This window comes from Podarcis muralis, chromosome 10 (assembly GCF_964188315.1).
Source record: "Podarcis muralis chromosome 10, rPodMur119.hap1.1, whole genome shotgun sequence".
NCBI classification, from domain to species: Eukaryota; Metazoa; Chordata; class Lepidosauria; order Squamata; family Lacertidae; genus Podarcis; species Podarcis muralis.
This window is the reverse complement of record NC_135664.1, coordinates 26,732,391-26,756,067: the sequence shown is the minus strand read 5'-3', so window position 1 is coordinate 26,756,067 and position 23,677 is coordinate 26,732,391. Positions and strand designations below refer to the sequence as shown.

Genomic DNA, 23,677 nt, shown 5'->3' with positions numbered 1-23,677 from the left:
CTCTTACAGGAATAAGCACAATCCTACCTTTCTAGGGTGGGGGATGCGGGTGGCGCTGTGAGTTAAACCACAGAGCCTAGGACTTGCTGATCAGAAGGTCAGCGGTTCGAATCCCCGCAACGGGGTGAACTCCCATTGCTCGGTCCCTGCTCCTGCCAACATAGCAGTTCGAAAGCACGTCAAAGTGCAAGTAGATAAATAGGTACTGCTCCAGCAGGGAGGTAAACAGCGTTTCCGTGTGCTACTCTGGTTCGCCAGAAGCAGGTTAGTCATGTTGGCCACATGACCCGGAAGCTGTACTTCGGCTCCCTCGGCCAATAAAGTGAAATGAGCACCGCAACCCCAGAGTTGGTCACGACTGGACCTAATGGTCAGGGGTCCCCTTTACCCTTTACCTTTCTAAGGAATCCTGGTGGAAGAAACTTCTGAGCATACATTACTAAATTGCTCTCTGAATGTATGACTGCTATACTCCCTCATGCTTTTTTATTTCATTACTGTAGTTATTATGCAACAGAATGTTAAAATATCACTTAACATCCCTTTCTATCCCTCACAGTCTAGCCTCATAGGGGGCTATGCCTGATGGGACTTGTAGTCCAAAGTATCTGTAGGGAACCAGGCTGGTGAAGACTGATCTAGCCACTGAAATCAGGCCAAATACAAATATCTTACAGCACTTGCGGCATCACTCAAGATTTTGATACATCTCCTGGAACTAACATAAGCCGATTCTGATCAAACTGACATTCAGTTGTGAGGTAGAGCTAAATTGAGTAGTACAGTTTAAGTTGGAATACGTTTTAGACCTGTGGATGATGAACTAATCAGAGAGCAATGAGATAAACAGGCTATGGATTTAAAGCTGCTCTTCACATATAGATTCATGCACACTGACAGCATTTCTCATAGGCAAAGTACTTTATCAACTTCTTCTCATTCACCTCCACATTACTCTGTGGTTGCTATCACTCCTGTAAGGAACTGAATGGTTCTGAATTGTCCAAAGCTACCAAGGTCACCCTGGGACGCGGGTGGCACTGTGGGTAAAAGCCTCAGCGCCTAGGACTTGCTGATTGAAAGGTCAGCGGTTTGAATCCCCGCGACAGGGTGCGCTCCCGTTGTTCGGTCCCAGCGCCTGCCAACCTAGCAGTTCGAAAGCACCCCCGGGTGCAAGTAGATAAATGGGGACCGCTTTCTAGCGGGAAGGTAAACGGCGTTTCCGTGTGCGGCTCTGGCTCGCCAGAGCAGCGATGTCACGCTGGCCACATGACCCAGAAGTGTCTCCGGACAGCGCTGGCCCCCGGCCTCTTGAGTGAGATGGGTGCACAACCCCAGAGTCTGTCAAGACTGGCCCGGACGGGCAGGGGTACCTTTACCTTTACCTTTTACCAAGGTCACCCACTGCACTTGCATTTTCCAGACCAAAATTTCCAAGATGGAAGTGAATAGCAACTCCTATACATTAGTTACAGTAACACAAGTTAAGACTTCAACATATGTTACTTGTAAGTGGGAGCGGGGACTCCTCTGGCTCTGCAGTTCATTGAAACTCTTCCTTCTGGAGATTCTTCTGGGTAGACTGTATCAATGGGCTGTTCTTCAAAAATTGGTCCATACCCCTTTTGCTCATCTGAAAATATATGGCAAGTCAATTATAACCACCCCTTGAAAATATTTATTTACTGCATATTGAGAATGCAGTTAAAATGACTACAAACCATTTTAGCAAGTCTGCATAGTAAGTACAACATCAACAATTTAAATGCTACAGCTTCTCCTTTTACTACTACAGTTATGTCTTGTCCATGTACCTACCATCGGGGGGGGGGGGGAACCCTGTGAACTAGTTGCAATTTCCCTTAAGGCCACTGGCTCTCCTGCCAACTGGTGCCAAAGCTAGTGGAAGCGTTTGTGACTTGTGCATCTGTCTGTTTGGAAGATACAGACAGATGAAATCTCCTCTGCAGTCCAGCAAATAGCCACCAGATGGTGATGACATCTGATGTCCTCTGGCTTGGGCCATTATATTCAGCAAAGCTCAAGTTGAAAGGTTAGCTTCATTAGCTGTCTGCTTAGTCACCCGCCACATGTTGCAACTAAACTGTCATTTGATTTTTCTGCTACCCTGCTTTTCAGGATAGTGGTGTCTACTCAGAACTCAATCCTGAAACCCGCGTTTAAAATTAAAGCACAGTGAATGGATGAGTAAAAACAAAACAAAAGAACATATGCAAATGGTCTTGCTTCACTTTCAGATAACCTCACCTTCACAATAATGAAGGTTCCACCCATTTGAAGGTCCAAAACAGCATCTTGAATTGACCCTGAAAGTGAATTTGCTAGTCTTTGAAGTTACACTACCACTCCTGGGACTCTGTCCCAGTATACAGTCTGGCTGCCACAGTGCCACACTTTGAATCAGCTGCAATTTCCAGCTGCTTTTCAGGGGCAGACCCCGGTACAACGTACTGCAGGAGTCCAGCCTGGATATTACTGGAGCACCGATAATGTGATTTTGCAGTTTTGTAACTCTGTATGTATGTGAAGATTACTGTGCTTTACCACTGAAATGGTTCTTCTTCAACAGCAACAAAAATGTAGAAATTTTTAAAAAAGATTAGTCTTGTGCTGGGTAATTTAGCTTAACTTCACTCTCTGCAATTGAGGGCCTTGAGGATTCAACTACAACAGTATTTCTAGCTTCCTGCTTAGAAAAGGAGAATTTTATTTTTTGCATATTTTTGTTTTGCTTTACAAAATGTAGCTGGGTTACAATTTAAATATGAGAGGTTCTTGTGGGGAAAGAAGGAGGTCTTGAAAAAACAACAACAACAACAACAACAACAACAACAACACAACACTGTCAGCTGCTTTTTAACCATGTAAGGAAAAAGAAACGAGGACGTGAATCTTTTCCCAAGTTGGCATAAAAATAACTGGGGGTGGGTTTTGGAGGAAAAGTAGTAGAAAGTTTTTTTAAAAAAGCTCACTCATCTGGACTTATGCAAACAGAATCATGAAACTACATATAGTATATAGTTCTGTCCTTTCTAAGCTAGCACATCTCTATCTGGGCTGTACCCCAGTAGGTGACAGCTCACATTATTGATCAGTCCTCAAAATATATTTCTGGTTGAGCAGAAACTCAAAGTTAATCCAGTCTATGCCTGTAGATTAAAAGGCGCCTGTTTCTTGGGAGGAAAGTAATGACAAACCTAGACAGCATCTTAAAAAGCAGAGACATCACCTTGCCAACAAAGGTCCGTATAGTTAAAGCTATGGTTTTCCCAGTAGTGATGTATGGAAGTGAGAGCTGGACCATAAAGAAGGCTGATCACCAAAGAATTGATGCTTTTGAATTATGGTGCTGGAGGAGACTCTTGAGAGTCCCATGGACTGCAAGAAGATCAAACCTCTCCATTCTTAAGGAAATCAGCCCTGAGTGCTCACTGGAAGGACAGATCCTGAAGCTGAGACTCCAATACTTTGGCCGCCTCATGAGAAGAGAAGACTCCCTGGAAAAGACCCTGATGTTGGGAAAGATGGAGGGCACAAGGAGAAGGGGACGACAGAGGACAAGATGGTTGGACAGTGTTGTTGAAGCTACCAGCATGAGTTTGACCAAACTGAGGGAGGCAGTGGAAGACAGGAGTGCCTAGGGTGCTCTGGTCCATGGGGTCACGAAGAGTCGGACACGACTAAATGACTAAACAACAACAACAACAACATGCCTGTAGATAGATAGATATAGATGATAGATAGATAGATGATAGATAGATAGATAGATAGATAGATAGATAGATGATAGATAATAACCTTGAAACCTTGTTTCCTCCCCAGTGAAATGCACTTTTCGTGGTTAGTACCACAGACACACTGCTGTTATGCCTGTAAGTTCCATTCAGCTTACATGTACATGCAATGTAAGCTGTGAAAAGAAATTCTAGCACAATCTTCACCTCACTACCTATAGGGGCAAACTATAATAAACTTCCTAGGAACTGCCCTGATCAACACAAGCTCAAAAAAGTGATTATTTGCTGTTCTATTTTCTGTTTCTTACCCAGCAGCTGGATTTTTTCCTTGTGCATGTATAGCAAGCAGGTCAATGCTCACTGGATTTGGCCATTTTCTGGCTGCCTTTTTTGCACTACTTCTAGCAGCGATTAGGCATGTATAGGCTTTGGGGAGGAAATACTGGTAACTGGACAAAGAGGAGTGTATTCTCTAACAGTTACACTTTGGCTGAAAAAGCATCTAGCTATTTGTTGTTGTTGGCATCTGTCTGCCATGGGAAACAATGGAGTGTGCCTCCGGGGGTGAGGTCAAATTGCTGGAGAATCATAGCATTGCCTCACCAACATCAGTCTGCCCACAGCTAGCCAGTCAGCCCCCACCTGCCTGCCTTTGTCCTTACTATCAGTTTCCTCCTCTTTAGTCTCAGTGTTGCTCTTGTAGAAGTCAGCATGGAGGCAAGGGAGAAGAAAACCAGGTTTGCCTGTCACTGGCTATGATCCACTTGCTGTTTGGGCTTCATGTGTTCCGCCCCAACAGTCCCAATGGGTGCCATAACTTTGTTATGATTGGTGGATTGCATTCTACTTATGCATTTAGGAAATTTGTCAGCAGCATATAAAAGAGAGGTGAGGAACTTCTTTGAGCATTCTAAAATGGCAGGTGTACCGTATTTTTCCATGTATAAAACTATGTTTTTTTCCTTAAAAATAATGTCAAAAATTAGTGGGCATCTTATACACGGATACATCTCCCCCCATTTTCTTAAATCTGAGTCCCCCAAAATAGGGGGAATCTTATACATGGGGGCATCTTATAGATGGAAAAATATGGTACTATTTCAAGCAAATGGTGGCAGCACCTCATTTTGTGTATGGATTTGTTTTACTACTAACAAGGGTTCACACCAGATCTTTGTACTGAGAAGCTTCTAAGCCTTTATAAAAGCTGGAGTAGCATTATATAAAAGACTGAAATAGATATATTTTTGTTACAAATAATTCCCATAGCCTGTGGCACCCCTCCCAAGCTGTGATCACAGTATAGCATTTAAATCATTTGGTTACTCATTTCTCCTTTTCCCTACTCCTTTCCTTCACAATAATATATCTATCAGAGAATGTGAAGCTGGTTGGTAACTAATAGCTTTGTACCCCAGAAAGCACTTCCTGGGCTGCATAAAGAGGATCTTTCAACTGAATCTCGCCTCCCTTTGGACACTACATGCCAGTGATTAAGAAGATGTTTTCACTTGAAATGAGGCAGCACTTAAATTAGGTCACCTTAATTGAATGAATACAAATGATGTTCTGAGAAACCGTTTCCATTTTTTTTTAAAAAAAAATTATTTTCATCCGCTCTTTATTTATATTAGCCACTGCACTGAAATCAATTTGTTTCAGTAATTTTATGTTATGAGACCAATTATATCCAGCATTATAAGAGTAAATGCACCACTCAGGAGGATTACAACAGATACACATCTTATTTTCATAAAGACAGTACCCAGCAATTAAGAGGGGGGGGTGGGGAGAGAGAGAGTCACTGGTTTTAAAAGCATCATTGTGGATTTCATAAAATAAAAAAGCAGCCAGGTCTCTAATAACAGTGAAAAGCAGTGAGATAAGAGGTTGCTTGCACTTCACAGGACAAAGTATTCCACAATTTGAGTGCAGCCACTGAGATGGCCCTCCATCTCTCTTCTCATTAAAACTTATTTTTATTTATTTAGAAATTTATTTAGAAACTTCTTTGAGGAGTGTGCATAATGAAATCAATAAGATGACACATGCTTCAGCCCTAGGTGGGACACAGAGGAGGACCTCACATGCTGATCTGATGGTTATCCCTATGATAACTTTGCCCTAAGCTGTCTGGGGCTTTGAAGCAACCAGTGCAGCTGTCACAGCCGAAAACAAAATGGAAAATTAACAGATTTTAATTTTTCAAATAGATCAGCAGGAGGGAGGCTCTCGGGCACCTGGGGCAGCGTGCCCAGGGATGGGGCAAACTGCCCATAGGGGCAGGGCAGGGTGCGGTGCCCATAGGGGCGGGGCGCCCGGCGCCCATAGGAATGGAACAGAGGGCAAGGCATCCTGTGTCGTCCCTATGTGTGCTGCAGTGTGCCCCGTCCCTATGGGTGCTGGGCGCCTCATGCCGTGCTGTCCCTAGGGATGAGACGGGGCGCACAGCACCCATAGGGACAGGGTATGAAGCAGGGCCTCAGCCACCCTACAGCTGGGGAGGGGAGGCAGCGGGCAGATAGTGTGGAGCCTGCGGGCACCAAGATGCATGGCTCATGCACGTTGCAGGCCCTGTGGTGACTAGTGCTGCCCACCATTTTGTCACTGCCCCCCCCCCGTCAGGGTGACACCCAGGGCGGACCGCACCCCCCCCCTTCGTATGCCCCTGGCCACTGGTGAAGGCCCTTCTCAGCGATGGGTCCCCATTTGTGAAATGCTCTACCTGGTGTAGTGTCTCTGGAAGAACTTTAAAACATTTCTATTTACAGGGGTATTTGATGGCTAAAAGATACTGTCCCTGGCAACCTTGAACTACTTAGAAGTAAGGGTAGGGAACCAGGATGCCCACCTCCAAACTCTCAATGGTTGCTCAGTTTTTGCAAAAACTGATGTCAATTAGAATTTAAGCATATTCTCGGTGTTGTTTCTAAAAGAACTAAACACCTGCCTTTGGCAGACCTACAGGAATGAAAGAGGATATTCCAGTGTTTGGGAATATGGTTACAATTTAACAGACAGCTTTATTTGTTATCCTTTAACTTTGGCAAGCGCCATATTTGCTTCCAGGGGGTATTCTTGCAAAATACAGCAGCACTGGTAGGATACAATGGACATATATAATCACATAGTCTTTCTATTTAGAGGCAATAATGTTTCATTCTTGCAAGCTGTGAAAGTCGCCATATGTTATGTGCTTTGTGACAAAAATAGATAAAGATTCCAACCTCCATTTTACAATATCTATTTCCAAAGCAGTTGCCTTAGAAAAACTCCTCACAGAATATATGTTTGAAATATCAGTTCATGTTCTTTTCATAAAGCAGATATTGCTCTATTCCAGGGGAGGGCAGAAGATAGATTTGGATCTATTAGTAAGAGCTCTAAGATATTTGAAGTATATCAACAGGATTTCTGACTCTCAGTCATTTAATAATAGCAGGAACAAAATGACTCCAATCATACTCTAATCATACGGCATACCTGTCACCTGACCCGTTTTAAGCAGGGCATCCTGGAATCACAGAAGCCAATCCTGGTTTCTGTTTGAATTTGAGAGCATGAGAGTTCTGCTGCTCCTTTCCTCCTGATCCTTAGTCCTTCTGTGCTGGACTAAGCTAACCCATGGCTTGTCTTAATACAGGTATGAAGAACTGGATCTAGCCATAAGTGACAGATTGTTATCTTCTCAGACCCCTTATGGACCATATTTGACATGTGGGCAGAGCCACGCACCGGCCAATCACCTGACATCACAATGATATCAGGTGGTCTTTTTTTGGCTGCAGGGGTCTTCAGAAGCCCCTTTCAAATCACTGGACAAGATGGAACTTTGGCAAATGTCAATCTCCAGAAGCATCTTTCAAAGCACTATCTTACAAAGCTTTTCTTAAGGCTTTGCAGCTATCTCCAATTGGCAATGTGGCAGCATATGCAAAACACCTTTTGCCTGTGCCTTATATTTATACCTGCTCCACATATTGCATTATATATGACATCAGGTAGCATGTAAGCTGTAGAATTCTGTCTTCTTGAGTCAGGTTGACACACATGTTTCTTCTTTCAGAGGACAGTAAAAACTCAGGGCAGAATTCAACTAAGTTGTGTTCATGGAATGAGATTCTGTTTAATGCTCCCTGACAATTTTGGAAAATAGACTGTATCACTATTTTACCTATTTTTCTTGTTTCTGTAATTTTTGTTTCTAGTTTCATTGGCTATCTCTTAACTTCTGTTCTATTATTATTGCAAGCCACTTTGAGAACCATTATAGCTGAAGAGCAGCATACAAATATTTTAAATAAATCAACTATGTACACCAATTTATGTGGATCGTCTGTATTTTGGTGGTGCATAAGCCTTAGGGTCATTTATTCAAGAATATACTTTCATACTCTTTTTATTCCATAGTCTTGTTTTCAACTTAAGCAGAACATTTGAAGAGTAGCAGCTTACCTCTTACAAAGACTTTACTTCCATGGATGTCACGTACTGCAAGCAAAGTTGAAAGAGACAATTATTTCCCAAAAGGGTTTATGAAGCTTTCTTCATGAGAACTATTATTACATTAAAAAATGACAAGAATGGTCTGCAGGAATGCAATGATTACTGTGTGATTTGGCAGTTGGTTCTATACTGAGTCGGTTCTATACTAAGGGATGTGGGTGGCGCTGTGGGTTAAACCACAGAGCCTAGGGCTTGCCGATCAGTAGGTCGGCGGTTCGAATCGCCGCAACGGGGTGAGCTCCCGTTGCTCGGTCCCTGCTCCTGCCAACCTGGCAGTTCGAAAGCATGTCAAAGTGCAAGTAGATAAATAGGTACCGCTCCGGCAGGAAGATAAACGGCGTTTCTGTGTGCTGCTCTGGTTCGAGATGAGCGCTGCAACCCCTGAGTCGGACACGACTGGACCTAATGGTCAGGGATCCCTTTACCTTTACTCTATACTATTACTCAAATGCTAGGACCTTCCAAGATACTATCTGTGCATTTTCAGACATTTCTAGAGCTAGGCAATTATTGTTCTTAAATTCAGAAAGGGATTCCATGGGTGCAGATCAGGGCCAGCCCAAGACATTTTGGCACCTGAGATGAACCACAAAATGGTGCCCCCTCCCTGCCAGGGAAGAAGGAGTGAGTGAAGATCTACATCAGTAACAAGAGGGGAATAAAGATCTGCACTGGGATCCGCTGCCCCTGTGGATCTCACTCGCCTCACCTTGCCTCATGGGTGGGCCAGGTGCAGATATAAAAGGTGATCAGCTCTGCTACTGAGATCTTGACCACCAGCACATAATTTTTGTCTCTCTCATGTCCCTCTGGCGGCTCAGGGTCATGCACATGCATCAATCTCTGCAGAAGCAAACCAAGAAATTCCTGCTTGTTGTGTTACTCACCGGGAGTTCCTGCAGCACTTGAGCACCTCAGGCCTATTTTCAATGAAAGAAGAGTAAATGCTGAGTAACTTAAAATCAAATACTGTCTTTATTTTTTTAAAGGGGGAGGGATAAAGTTATCTGACTGCTTTAATTTTCTCTTGCAATGGGGCAAGAGGGAGAAGGGATGGGACGCATGAGAAAGAGACATGGTTTCTCCAAGGCCTGCAAAAGCAGCACTCAATCCTACTGTTTTCAATAGTGCTAACTCCCAAGGTTGACTGTGCATAGGATTGCAGCCTAAATTCTAAGCCAGGCATAGGCAAACTCGGCCCTCCAGATGTTTTGGGACTACAATTCCCATCATCCCTAGCAAACAGGACCAGTGGTCAGGGATGATGGGAATTGTAGTCCCAAAACATCTGGAGGGCCAAGCTTGCCTATGCCTGTTCTAAGCACAGGTATGGTTCTCAAATCCAAATATTGTTTCATTCAACCACAATTTTTGGCTGAGATTCAAAGCTCTGTGCATGCATAGAGGTTTCTTAGATTCTTCCTGTTGGGGACAGCAGTTCGCTGCTTCTCTGAAAAGATCCTTTAAAGAGCAGCAGCCAAAAGGCACAAACTATTACGGCTGGGATGATAAATTGGTGTGTCACACTTTCTCTGCCGCTAAGCGCGTTAATTTTGGGTCCCAGGCTGAACAATGCAAATGATAAATATATCTACTTGCAAATGTTTATATTTAATTAAGAAATATTAACCGATGGAGAGAAAATTAGAGCTAAGTCTCCAAATCCATATTTCCAGATTGATCTGGAAGTTCACATTTTCAGAATAATTCCTTTCAGACTCTACTTTGCTAGTACTATGAATACTATCCTCCTGCTGCATCATTGCCACATACTGTGTTGTTTCAAAGGGAACATATTTCAATCAAAGCAGTTATAAGAAATTACCAGAAGTGGTGACACTGGCTCTATAACTTCACTGGCAACAAATAACAGATCCTACAGTAATAATCTGCTTCTGCTTTTAAATATTTAAATGTTTAATTATATTATCTGCTACAAGTAATTCATGAGCATTTAAGACTTAAAACGTTAGTCAATAAAGACAGCTCACTAATTTTCAAGGTCAAGTTTATCTTTGTTTCCTTCCCAGTTATAACAAAGAGCCTTGCAGCATTTTAATAATGAATGCCTCTGCTACAATATGTGTTTCTTTTTAGAGTTCATTTCAGATACAGGTAGTGGGCTCAAGTGCATGAAAACACAATGCCATACTAAATCTGATAGTCTTTGAGAAGCTACATATCTTTTTGATGTTTTTGCTGCAGCAGACCAGCAGACCAACACAGCTACTCCTCTAGAAGTTGTTTTTGCCTTTGTGTATTTTGCAGAATTTGTTTATTCATAGGGTCATAGGGTGGTTGTAATAACAAAGTTTTACTCAGAATAAACCCATTGAGATGAATGAACATGGCTAAGTTAGGACCATTAAAACATAGTTGAATACAACCCATAATAAATAAGCGTTCTTGATTAGGCATTATTGCCTAATAAAAACAAAACAAAAATCACTATGAACTCATTTTATTACAGGCATATACTATCCCCCCCCCCCTTTCCTGGTTTGGCTTCCAATCCAAAGAAAATCAGGGATGAAATAGGAAAAAGCTGGGTCCTAATTAAGGCCACTTGGATTTTAGTACTTAATAAAAACAGAAAGACAAATGACACAAATTATGAAAGCAAAATGAAAATTAAATAACTTGCCAAGTGACAATAATTAAAGCTGTGTTTTGCTCTAGCTTCGTAGCTCAGATACCAATGGCATTACATTTACTGGTTAACTGATTAAACACAGGGATCATCTTACCTGCCAGGCAGAAAATGGAACAGATTGCAGCAAAATGACTGGTCAAGGGCTGCAGCTTCATCTTCACAAGTATGTTTATTCTCAAGGACGCTGACCTTCAAATCATGGGAAATAGCTGATCATAAAAAAGAATAGAGAATAATAAATTCTATTGCATTAAAGACTTCTAAGATATGCTTATCTGGCCATAACCCAACATTTGGGGGCGACTTTGGAGCCAATGGATTAAAATGTTGTTAAATCTTGGAAACAGATAATTTCGGCATCAAATCTGAAATCACATTACCATGACATAAACAGAATTTTAAAAAAACAACAACAACCAGAATAGTATGACACTGGTCAGTTGTTGGTCTTTCAGAAAGGGCATGTGAGATGGCAGCTTTCTTTTTCCTCTTGTACTTCACAGAACAATAAGGTGCTATTAAATTTATTTGAACTGGCCAAAAAAATCTTCCCTGTGGTTATGTTAGTATGTGGCTATTAATTCTACATCTGCTTAAAAAACATTTGCACAATGGCAGTTAATGTGGAGGTGTAAATACATGGATGTGTTCACACTCTTAGTAAGGGAGTCAGAGAAGAAGGATAAAGACAAGGAAGAGGATAAACAACAAGGAAAGATTAGATGGGAGTGACAGAACTTTGGCTAATTGGCTTCTTAGTTTCTTCACTTACATGGCTATAGAAATGCAGCAGCAGTTGGAGAGGTATAGGGTGCTTCTGAAATATTGGGTAGGTCTGCACACAGCACCCTTTGATCTGACCCATAGCGCCAATCCAAGGGCCCCCAATCAGGGTGACCCACCCTGGGCCAACCTGGGGATCTCCCATCCAAATCTGGACCCAAATTAGTTCAGGGTGGGACTAATGGTTAATAAAGTTTTTTTATGTTAGAAAAGCGACAAGTGCGAAGAAACCAGAGCAATCAGGTCAAGGTATGAGAAAAGAGTCCCAGTCAAGTTAAAGGAGAAGTATTTTTAAGTGCTGGCATTCCACTTGAGCAAGGAGAATGTAGTTCATTTCATTGATAGGTTTAAGTTTGGGTTCTGGGTCACTTATCAGGGTCCTCACCACCTACTTATTTCAAGCAGTCTTAAGTTAATTTGGGGCATGGAATGGCTAGTGAGGGAAAAGATAGAAAGGAAGTGGTTGATGGCTGGGTAACAGGACCTTTTGATGATCCTCCAATGACATCAAAGGCGGTGATAGAGTTTAGATTTATTCATCACCTTTTATACCTACAGATAATTTGGTAAGTATTGCTATCCAATGTGAAAGTGAGCTTTGCTCTGTTCCATATACTTCCCTTGACAGCACCATATGCGCAGTGTGGTGGAAGATGGCATTTCATGAGCAAATGTCATGTAAAATTTGCTTTTTTCAAGTGAGCCTTTGAACTTTCACCTCCTGTTCTATCAAAGGTAAGTTCTATATTGACAGGGAACTGTCCTGTTTGATTTCTTGTGCTGCCTTCCTGGAGTAGGTTGTCAAGCAGTGAACTAGGCTGGCTAATGTCATTCATTATTTGGACACTTTTTGCATCCCAGGGTTACAGGTTGAGAGCACTGAGACCTGCTCAGGAACAAATCTGCAGTACTGGCAGATAATTTGGGGTTTCCTTTGGCAGAGGGTGAAACAAATGAAAATCCATCCAGGCCAATGAAAGTCAAGTGGTTGACCAAGGACCCAATCATGATGCATCTCACAGGAGAAGGATAATGTGAAATAAATCCATGTATGATGTTCTGAGTTTCTTTGGAACAATGACATAATTTCAAATATCCACTATTACAAAGTACTTTTTATGAAAATTGCTTTCACAAACTCTTGCAAATAAGATTCTGAAACCCTACATCTACAGATTATTCTAAGGGTCTCAAAGCAAGGTCATAGCATAACACTTTACACATACAAAAACCCAACACAACTTTTCCCTACGAGGACAAACTCAGTAGGAGATTCTTTTTTCTAGATGGCGTGTTTCCTAGCAACTCTTGAACAGGGTGCCTTTTAAAAACCCGTCACTTGCTTCTGTTGGGAATGCTTTAAAAAATCTCTTTCATTCAATGAATAAACAATACAAATTAGACCAGAAGGCAGCTGCAAGATAGAAGGGAAGAACAATCCAGGTCTCTAGTTAATTTGCAGTACTAGTATTTGTGACTTGGTTTTAAACCTTAATGCATTTGTATTTCCTAGACTTCTTATTTTATTAATAGTTTGACCTCTTTCTCACTTCCTTATCATTCTCTAGCCATTCTTTTCCTGAGCTACAAGTCCTACAAAGAAAGGGGTAAATAGATATGGAAGGACTTATTAGCTTCTACAATGCCTACACAAAACTATGAATCTTGAGCAGCATTCCTTTTTCGAATACTTTAAAATGGCATTTTGTTTGTTTGTTTTGATGCTGCTTTGACAGAAAATAACAAAAATTTGGATTCTGCAAGTCAGATGCAAATATACCATACTCTCTTTTTAATTGTCAAGCAGAATCAATTTAAAATTCCTTACCAACATTTTATGATCAGGTTATTCAAGTGATTATCTAAAAAGATGTCAATTTACAGAAAACTGTAAAGGTATCATGTTGATACCTTTCAAGGTATCATGACTATGCTACCACTCAGTGGATTTGTAACTGGCTGACTGACCAAACCCAAAGGGTGCTCACCAATGGTTCCTCTTCATCCTGGAGAAGAGTGACTAGTGGGGTGCCACAGGGTTCTGTCTTGGGCCCGGTCTTATTCAACATCTTTATCAACGACTTGGATGATGGACTCAAGAGCATCCTGATCAAATTTGCAGATGACACCAAACTGGGAGGGGTGGCTAACACCCCAGAGGACAGGATCACACTTCAAAATGACCTTGACAGATTAGAGAACTGGGCCAAAACAAACAAGATGAACTTTAACAGGGAGAAATGTAAAGTATTGCACTTGGGGGGAAAAATGAGAGGCACAAATACAAGATGGCTTGAGAGCAGTACATGTGAAAAGGATCTAGGAGTCTTGGTTGACCACAAACTTGACATGAGCCAACAGTGTGACGCGGCAGCTAAAAAAGCCAGTGCAATTCTGGGCTGCATCAATAGGAGTATAGCATCTAGATCAAGGGAAGTAATAGTGCCACTGTATTCTGCTCTGGTCAGACCTCACCTGGAGTACTGTGTCCAGTTCTGGGCACCACAGTTCAAGAAGGACACTACAAACTGGAACGTGTCCAGAGGAGGGCAACCAAAATGGTCAAAGGCCTGGAAACGATGCCTTATGAGGAACGGCTAAGGGAGCTGGGCATGTTTAGCCTGGAGAAGAGGAGGTTAAGGGGTGATATGATAGCCATGTTCAAATATATAAAAGGATGTCATATAGAGGAGGGAGAAAGGTTGTTTTCTGCTGCTCCAGAGAAGCGGACACGGAGCAATGGATCCAAACTACAAGAAAGAAGATTCCACCTAACATTTGGTGTTTTTGGTTTATTGGCAATCACTGAATCTAGAAGATCCCAATCCTAATTCATTCTTAGATATTTCTTGATTAAGAGGTTTATTTTGTTATTTTTTTGTATCACAGTGGCTTACAACAATATAAAAATATAAAACCAAACAATAACACCATAAAATGTTAAAAACTGGTTAAAAGAAAAAAGAAATTAAAAACAAACATCAATAGACCATTGTGGAGAAGGTACTTTTAATTGCCTGCATAGGCCTGGTAGAATAGAAAGGTTTTCAGCAGGCATTTAAAAGTTGGCACATAAGGTGCCCACTGAATCTTTATTGGCAGTGCTTCACAGGACTGGGCAAATGACACTAAAAGCTTGGTTTCACGTTGTTGTCAAACGAGCTTCACCAACTTGGGTAATGACCAAAGATGCTCCTGCAAATTATCTTCAGTGATCAAGCTAGAATATAAGGCTTCAGGCAATCCTTGAGATTTCCTGGACCCAAATTATTCAAGGCTTTGCAAATCAATCCAAGGACCTTGAACCTGACTTGGTAGTAGTTGGGTAGGCAATGTAGCTGTTTTAACAATGGTGTCATATGTTCTTGACCAGAAGCTGCCATCAGCAATCTAGCCATCAGCTGGAACTTCTGAACCAGACCCAAGGGCAGCCCCACATAAAGCACATAGCAGTAGTATAGCCAAGAGGTTACCAGTGCGTGGACTGCAGTGCTCAGGCAATCCCTGTACAGGGATGGCCATAGTTGGCAAACCAGATGAAGCTGGTAAAAGGCACTCCTAGTCACAGAGGACACTTGGACCTCTAGTAACAAACATGCACACCTGAGTACCCCCCAAAACTATGCACTTGGTCCTTCAGATCCCTCTGCAACCCCATCCAAAACAGGTAACTTGCCAATTTCCCAAACACAGGAATCACTGACTCAAAGAGCCCCAATGTTCCCATAATTCAAACACAGTTTATTGGTGTTCCTCCAGTCCACCACTGCATCCAGACATTAGTACAAAGCTTTCATTCTCTCCTGATTCAGATGTTATGGAGAAGTAGAGCCAAGTGTCATCAGCATAGTGGTGCGCCCTTGCTTCAAAATGCTTAATAACTGCACCCACTTTGTTTAGATATAAATCTATATAATAAAATATATAAATAAACCCAGCCTTGAAATGAATATGGTATATCTGAGAGTCAGAATTCAAGCTGTGATTTGCCACCCATATAAATTGGGCTGCATATCTATCATATATCTTGAAGTCCAGTCATTTAAATATTTGCCACACATAGCTTCACAACAAGTTTTATGACCTGGATGTGTCAGTTGTCATTACCAAAGAAAAATTCATGTAGGGGCAGATATTAGTGTTTTGAAAGAGTGATCTCATTCTATCAAACTTGTGTTAGTTCCATTATGATTATTTATAGAATTAACACTACAATTTCAAAATAATGTAGCTCATCTTGTTGGTCTACCACTGTCTTCAAGACTTCTCACTTATATAGTTTCATTGTCATAATTGGTTGCTTCAGTTCAAAGATAAACGTAAAACTACTTGTGTAAGTTGGTGACAATCACTATTTCTTGTCAGAGTGAATTCCATCATTTAGCTAGTTTAACTAACTTGGGAATATTTCAGTGGAACGGCTGCAAGTAGAACTTAAACTGCACTGTGATTTCCACAGCCACCCAATTATGAGAATGAGAAGCACACTGTGAATCACATATTAAATTTACTTGACAATTCTTGAGATTTTGGGTAAATTTCAAATATTACTGTCATCAGAGTGGCTTTGAAGGTTGACACTGGCCAAGGAACCATGAATATGAGGATGAAATTTGGTACTTCATGAACAGTCAATTCTGACCTCCAAAAACATTGAGAATTGGCAATAAATGCTATCCACTGAATTTCTGACATATTTCATAACATTTAGCACAGTCTAACATTTTAAAAAAGCATAGTTTATATATTCCACAAGCCCTACATTTTAAACTAGATGTAATTTAAATGTCATTCCTAAATATTTTAACTCGAATATGCCGTAGAAAACCCTGACTCTGTAAAAAGACTTACACATATATGATGAAATAGCCATAAAGCAATAGAAACCACAGATAGCATGCCACCTTTTCTGGGTAGTTCTCATGTTAAGTGATAATAAATGACTGAATAATATATGATCCAAAATGTGCTGGCTTGTGGAAAAACAGTTTAATATTAGAAGATGCATACTATGCTATGTTCTGGATGGTGGAAAAGTCCAGCACAGGGGTAGGTACTGTTCACTTCCAAGCAAATGTCAAGTTCTGCTTGCCAAGCCAATTTCAGAACACCAGGACAGTTATCCAAACATTGTTGTTCCTTTTATGCTGGTGGCAAACTTCCTGTGTCATGAAAGCATCCAGGGGCAGCTCAGTTCCAAAACATCACTGTGCCAAAACAGTTTGTCCCACTTACAGTAAGCAGTAGCAAACCAAGTCACACACGTCAGCTTCCCTTTCTGTTAAAGGTTTTGCCTTAGAAGTTCTATTTTCTACTTCTCTTTACCTACAGAAAAGACAGTTCCCCATCATAGACTTAGACATTCGTAGTTTCTCCATCCCAACCTAAAAAGTTTTTAAAACCTTTTAGGAAATATAGGTATGTTCAGTATCTTGAAACAAGATATACAAGTCCCTATATGCAAACATGATTTATTTTCTTATTGTTTAATCAACTGTTGGTCACAATAATAATACATATTTGTACAATATTTGATGGCCTGATGAAAATCACAGGAAATGTAGAGAGGTAGCAGTTAAGATTGTTTAAAGGTAAGGGGACCCCTGACCAGTAGGTCCAGCCGCGGACGACTCTTGGGTTTTCTCGTTTTACTGGCCTAGGGAGCCGGTGTATAGCTTCCAGGTCATGTGGCCAGCATGACCAAGCCGCTTCTGGTGAACCAGAGCAGCGCACGGAAACGCCGTTTACCTTCCTGCTGGAGCGGTACCTATTTATCTACTTGCACTTGATGTGCTTTTGAACTGCTAGGCTGGCAGGAGCAGGGACCGAGCAACGGGAGCTTACCCCATCACAGGGATTCAAACCGCTGACCTTCTGATCAGCAAGCCCTAGGCTCTGTGGTTTAGACCACAGTGCCACCCGCTGTGTTTATGCCCATTCAAAAGGTATTAATGTTGTGGAAATTAGCAACATAAGGTATGCTTATATGTATAATTAAAAATCAGATCAGTGAAGGAAGAAAATTTGAAGTAATATCAACATATGATTGTTCATTCAAATATTATGTAAGTGAAAACCATTTCTTCTCAAATTTTTCTTGCTGTTCTTTTACCCTGATACAATTAATAGGATCCATTATTATTGCTCTAAGCCTTATCCTTAAGTCATATATGATGTGTAGAAATTATCCCTACCACAGTAAAAAGTACTCACTCTAGCCTATTTTAATGAACACTAAATAACCAAATATTGTTAGTAACGAAGGTTCCAGTATCACAGGTTGAGGTAATAGCATAATTATGATATGGGTATTGCAAAATATAAAAAGAACAGCATTAATGTTGGGGGGACGGGGACATTTTGAGAAAACACTGTTGACTTGCTCAAATGTAATGCTAAATCATAATTTAACACCATGTGAATAAACCTGCTTGAGCCTTGGCTTCAAGTGCACTGTAGTGTAAAACTAACCTGAGTTTGCCATAATGTCTGACAATAAGTCCTCTATTTCTCATTCTCTCTGAACTAGGACACTTTAGACTTTCTGGTCTGATTGCTTAAACTGCAAAGGGAGGAGTAAAGGGACTTATGAAGCAGAGATGGGGACTACCATTTTATCATCTATTTGGGGCTGCGTCCTGGTCATGGATAAAATAAGGTGCTTTGATAGATGTATCAAGCCCCAACATCATTCTTCAGAAATTTTCCATCAGTGGATTCTGACCAGGAACCAGATCTCCTCTCTTTAGCTACCTTGTGCCAAACTATAGCATTCTGTTCTACATTTGGAGACTGCCAGGATGGCATGCTTGGAATTCTCACTCGCTGGATCATCACCTTGTCGTGGTGAGTGGGCTTGCACATTCCTATGACCCTTGTGAGCGAAGCTGTCAGGAGTATTGTACTCCCAGCAGGGTCACCCAAGGTGGTAAGGTCAAAGGGAAGGAGCTAGACAAAGAATGTTCCAAGAAGTCCTCAACGGCAGAACAGGTGGAAGATAATCAGTGGTATGTTGCAACAGCTGTGAAGGTGGATGAAGGCAGCAGCAGATAATAATCTACCAGGCGTCGTGATACTCATGCCATTGGAATAGAGCCTTACTGTGAAGACGGTGCGTTGGTCAGTGTGCACTGACCTACATACATAAAACAAATTCATGCACAGGTGTCTTTCAAAACTGTGTCCCAAACCCAAACTCAAAAATGTGCCATGGTGATCGGCAAATGGTAACGGGGGCAGGACTGTGAAATCTGGAAGCCCTTGTCATGAACCGGAACATGGGCGGTGGATACAGATTCCGTCGTTCTGACTCAAGGAATGAATTTTAACACAATAGTTGGGCAAGATTTTGATCTGTGGCCTGGGGTTATTGGGAAAGAAGAAATTGGCAACAGCAACCAGAACATAATCTTACTTTTCACTAGATGTGCAGCACACTACCTTGTTATTACCAACACACTCTTTTGACAAAATATAAATTTAGAACCTCATGTAGGCAGCCTTGGTCAAGCCACTGACATCTCTTAGACTATGTAATTGTCCAAGCTGAAGATCGCCGTGATGTGCTCCTTACCAGAGCTATGACAAGTGGCAATGACTGCTGGACAGATCACTGATTAATATGTTCCAAGATGGCTATCAAGATTAGACCTCAACGAAGGTTTCAAGGAATGAAACCAAGGAGCAAAATGAACACCCAATCCCTTCAAGATCCTATTAAGTGGGATGGCTTCCAATTGACTCTTAAGGACTATCTGCTTTTGGAGTTCCCTGATAACATCGTGGAACACTGGACCTAGCTAAAAACATCCATTATTGCAACCTCTGAACAAACTATTGGATACCAAACCAAGAAACACCAGGATGACAGTGAGATTGAATGCATTATCGACAAGAAAAGGAAGGCCTTTCAGATCTGGCAAAGAGCTAGAAACTGTGCCACTAAGAAGAAAACATATGCCAAAGCTAAGGATGAGGTTCAAAGAAGAACCAGAGAACTAAAGAACACCTGGTGGATAAAAAAGCTCAAGAGATCCAGCACTTAGCCAACACTCATGATTCACAGAGTTTCTTTAAAGCCACAAAGATCATCTACAGGCCAATAAATCATGGCATATGCCCCCTACGCTCAACAGACGGTACCACAATTCTAAAAGATAAAGAAGCTATTGCACTGTGCTGGAAAGAACATAACCAGCATCTCCTTAACTGTGACTCCCCTGTAGCTGCTGAGGTCCTCTCACAAATTCTGCAAAAACAAATTAGAAATGAGCTTGCAGTATCTCCAAATCTGGGAGAGTTGTGTACAGCTATTAACCAAATGAAAAACACAAAGCCAGTAGACCTGATGGGATACTTGCTGAAGTCTTTGAAGTGGGTGGAATCAAATTTATACAACAACTTCACAAGCTCATCAAAAAAATCTGGGAGAGCAAGGAGATCCAGAAGACTTTTGGGATTCCAAAAATATCAATCTTTTTTTAAAAGGTGATAGAACAGATTGTGGTAACTATCAAAGCATCTCTTTATTAGCTGCGGCAACATTCTTGCAAGGATCTTAGCAAACCATCTCCTAACAATATCTAGGGGGACAGTGGGCATGATTTTCACAACTCAACCCTCCATGATAATATGACAGCAACAATCACAGATAACAATGGCTCTCAAAGTGAACCATTCACAGTGGGATCAGGTGTTAAACACAGTTGTCTTATCGCCCCAACTCTATTTATGATTTTCATTGCCATGATCCTACACTTTGTCAAAGGAAACTCCCTTCCGGAGTAGAAATCATACATTGAACAGATGGAAAGCTCTTTAATCTGAGTAGGCTGAAAGCAAAGAGTAAGGCTACCGTAACTTCTGTCATAGAGCTTCAGTATGCTGATGACAACATAGTGTGTGAACACTCAGAGGATGTCCTCCAAACCATCCTAAGTATCTTTGCAGAAGCTTAAAGTTTGGCCTATTGCTCAACATCCAAAAAACCAAAGTGCTGCACCAACAAGTACAAAACAACCCCTCTGCAATGCCACAAATCCAACTCAATGTTATAACATTGGAAATTGTCGATCACTTCTCATACCTGGCCTACCATAAGGGGCCAACTTTGATGCCAAAATCCAGCATCACCTGAGCTCTGCGAGTGCAGCTTTCTCACAATTGAAGTGCAGAGTATTTGAGGACTGGGACATTCACAGGGAAACCAAAATGCTTGTTTACAAAGCTATTGTACTACCACTTATAAATGCCATCTCCAGCTCCTTGAAAGATTCCATCAGCAATGTCTCCAAAATTTTTTACACATCACTTGAAAAGACAGGCGAACTAATGCCAGTGTACTAGAAAAAGCAAAGATCACCAGTGTCAAAGCAATTATTCTTCAACATCAACTTTGATGGACTGGTCATGTTGTTCGGATGCCTGATGATCGTCTTCCAAAGCAACTACTCTATTCTGAACTTAAAAATGGAAAGCATAATGCTAGTGGTCAACAAAAGAGGTTTAAAGACTCTCTCAAGGCAAATCTTAAAAAATGTAGTATAAACACCGACAATTAGGAAACATTGGCCTGCAAGCGCTCCAACTGGAAAAGAGCCCTTACCAAAGCTGTCATGGGTTTTGAAGACATTTGAACTCAGGACGTAAGAGAGAAAGGTGCTAAGAGGAAGACACGTTTGGCAAACCTTCACAGTGATCAACTCCCAGCCAGAAACCTACCGTATGTCCCCACTGTGGAATGACGTGTGGATCCAGAATTGGCCTCTAAAGTCACTTACAGACTCACTGTTAAGACTGTGTTCATGGAAGACAATCTTACTTGGCTATGATCATAGAAGAAGAACAAGCAGCAGCTTGGAACTGCTTCAAGAGTGCTTGGAGCTTACAGATGAGGATTTGAATAAGATGACGTCAATGGTCTGGCAGATATTGCTCACAGTGAGAAATGTTTGCCTTTTGGAGATTAGGAGACAGTTGCTCCATCTGTTATTTTTCTTCTGCACATCTAAACAAAGTACAGTCCATTTACCAAACCTCCATTAACACTACATTCACACAGAACTTGTTAGTTTGGTATTGGTGTGTGTATTGCCCCCAAATCCATTTATAGTCCTATGAATAATCTAGTCCCTTTTGGGGAATACTGCATTTATATTCAGAAGTGAAACTGCTCATAGCTTTATTTGCTCTACTTGCAGGCCTAGCCCCAAACATTTGGGAACCTGAGCTGAATCAGAAAATGGTGTCCCCTGTCCAGCAAAGAAAAAGGTGGGTGAGTGAAGATCTACATCAGAAACAAGGGGAAGGGAATCACATCAACCAACAGTTGAAGTGGGAATCAGAGGACATTGCAAGAGGGAAAGGGGCACACTCTGAATCACAATGGATGGGTGCAGAAGAGCACAGGAGACCTTAGAGTACAGCCCCCACCATTTCCTCCCCTAGAGCTGGGAGGAGACCAACAGTGCCTCCTATTTGACAAGAGATGGAGGGGGCAGGACTGCTGAGGAGGTGGCAGATCCAGTCTCCAAGGAGTGCACCACAGCCATTGCAGCCACTGTAGTGGCAGCAGTAGGTGATGCATTCCTGGGAGGCCAGTACTTCTACCCCTGTGGATTCTGCTGCCCAAGGCAGTTGCCTCACCTTGTCTCATGTGTGGGCCAGCCCTGCCTTCTTGCACAGGGTAATAAAAGATCCCAAACTCAATTTTGGTGGAGTTATTTTGGAGTAAGGAAGTGAAAGCAGGTATTTAAGTGGTACCTTAAGTTACAGACGCTTCAGGTTACAGACACTTCCGATTACAGACTCCGCTAAACCAGAAATAGTATCTCGGGTTAAGAACTTTGCTTCAGGATGAGAACAGAAATCGCGTGACGGCAGTGTGGCGGCAGTCGGAGGCCCCATTAGCTAAAGTGGTACCTCAGGTTAAGAACAGTTTCAGGTTAAGAACGGACCTCCAGAACGAAGTAAGTTCTTAATCCGAGGTACCACTGTACTAGGAAGACAATGTTAACAAATGGGATGTTAGGGGAGGGGTAGTACCACTGGTGGGGGACACGTCATGCTCCTTCTGGGGTAGTTTGTCCACCTTTGGTCCCCGCTCTGCATTCAGCTCTCACCTGTGGCTCCTAGATGCTGTCAGCAAGTGACAGTGACCACACCCTGGAAACAGTTTATCCTGGTTGGCTAAACCAGGTGAGGGTAGCCGATGAGTCTCAAACCCTTGCGGGGTTAGGGACTTCCCTGCATACAAAGATGGGTTCTGGTGGGTTGAGTGGATGAGACCAATAGTGGATCCAACAGTCAAGAAGACGGTTTCTGCATGTACTGTAGAGGGAATTGAGGGGCTAATGGGTTTTGTCAACCTGGGAAGGTAGCCCGTCTAGGAGAAGGAAAATGCTGCTACTAAATCTCCACTGCCTTGTGGGATATGTTTAGAAAAGAAGGCTAAGGAGTAAACTCTACACAAAACCAAAGTGGAGTCCCTAACATGGTTTCATGGCACTTTTTATGACTTCTGGCAACTCCTGCAGCCCAACTGGTGCCAAATGCATTGCTCTGCTTTCCTTTTGACCATATCAGTGAGGCTAGGAGGGGAGTCTTGTTTGTCTGGGGAGCCCAGCAGTGGCGTAGCGTGGGGGATGCAGGGGGGGCCGGCTGCACCAGGCGCAACATCTGGGGTTAGGGCAAATCCACAGGTTAGGGGGCGCAAATCCACGGGTTAGGGGGCGCAAAGTACTTGCCTTGCCCCGGGTGCTGACAACCCACGCTACGCCACTGGAGCCCAGGATGTCTGTACACACTGCCCAAGCTTGCGCCCCAGGGAGGTGCCAGGTGCTGCTAACACAGCAGTTTGATTTCACCCCTGGAGGCACACTCCATTGTGTCTTAAGATGCCAACAACAAAAGTTAAGAAAGCCAAAAAAGAGAAAGCATTCCAACTACATCGAACCTGGTGTAACCATTTATAAAGGAC

General features: G+C 42.1%; 1 protein-coding gene across 1 annotated transcript in view; it reads right to left on the bottom strand.

Annotated features, from left to right (window-relative positions):
- CNTN1 (contactin 1) overlaps positions 1 to 23,677 on the bottom strand; it is a 161,269-nt gene that overhangs the window by 46,539 nt on the left and 91,053 nt on the right. Inside the window, exons 4-7 of the mRNA XM_028746414.2 lie at positions 11,012 to 11,126; positions 9,152 to 9,184; positions 8,214 to 8,249; positions 1,507 to 1,633 (exon numbers count right to left, since the gene is read on the bottom strand). Coding sequence (XP_028602247.1) covers positions 1,507 to 1,633; positions 8,214 to 8,249; positions 9,152 to 9,184; positions 11,012 to 11,072 — 257 coding nt within the window. The 5' untranslated portion in view covers positions 11,073 to 11,126. The remainder of the gene's footprint in view (positions 1 to 1,506; positions 1,634 to 8,213; positions 8,250 to 9,151; positions 9,185 to 11,011; positions 11,127 to 23,677) is intronic.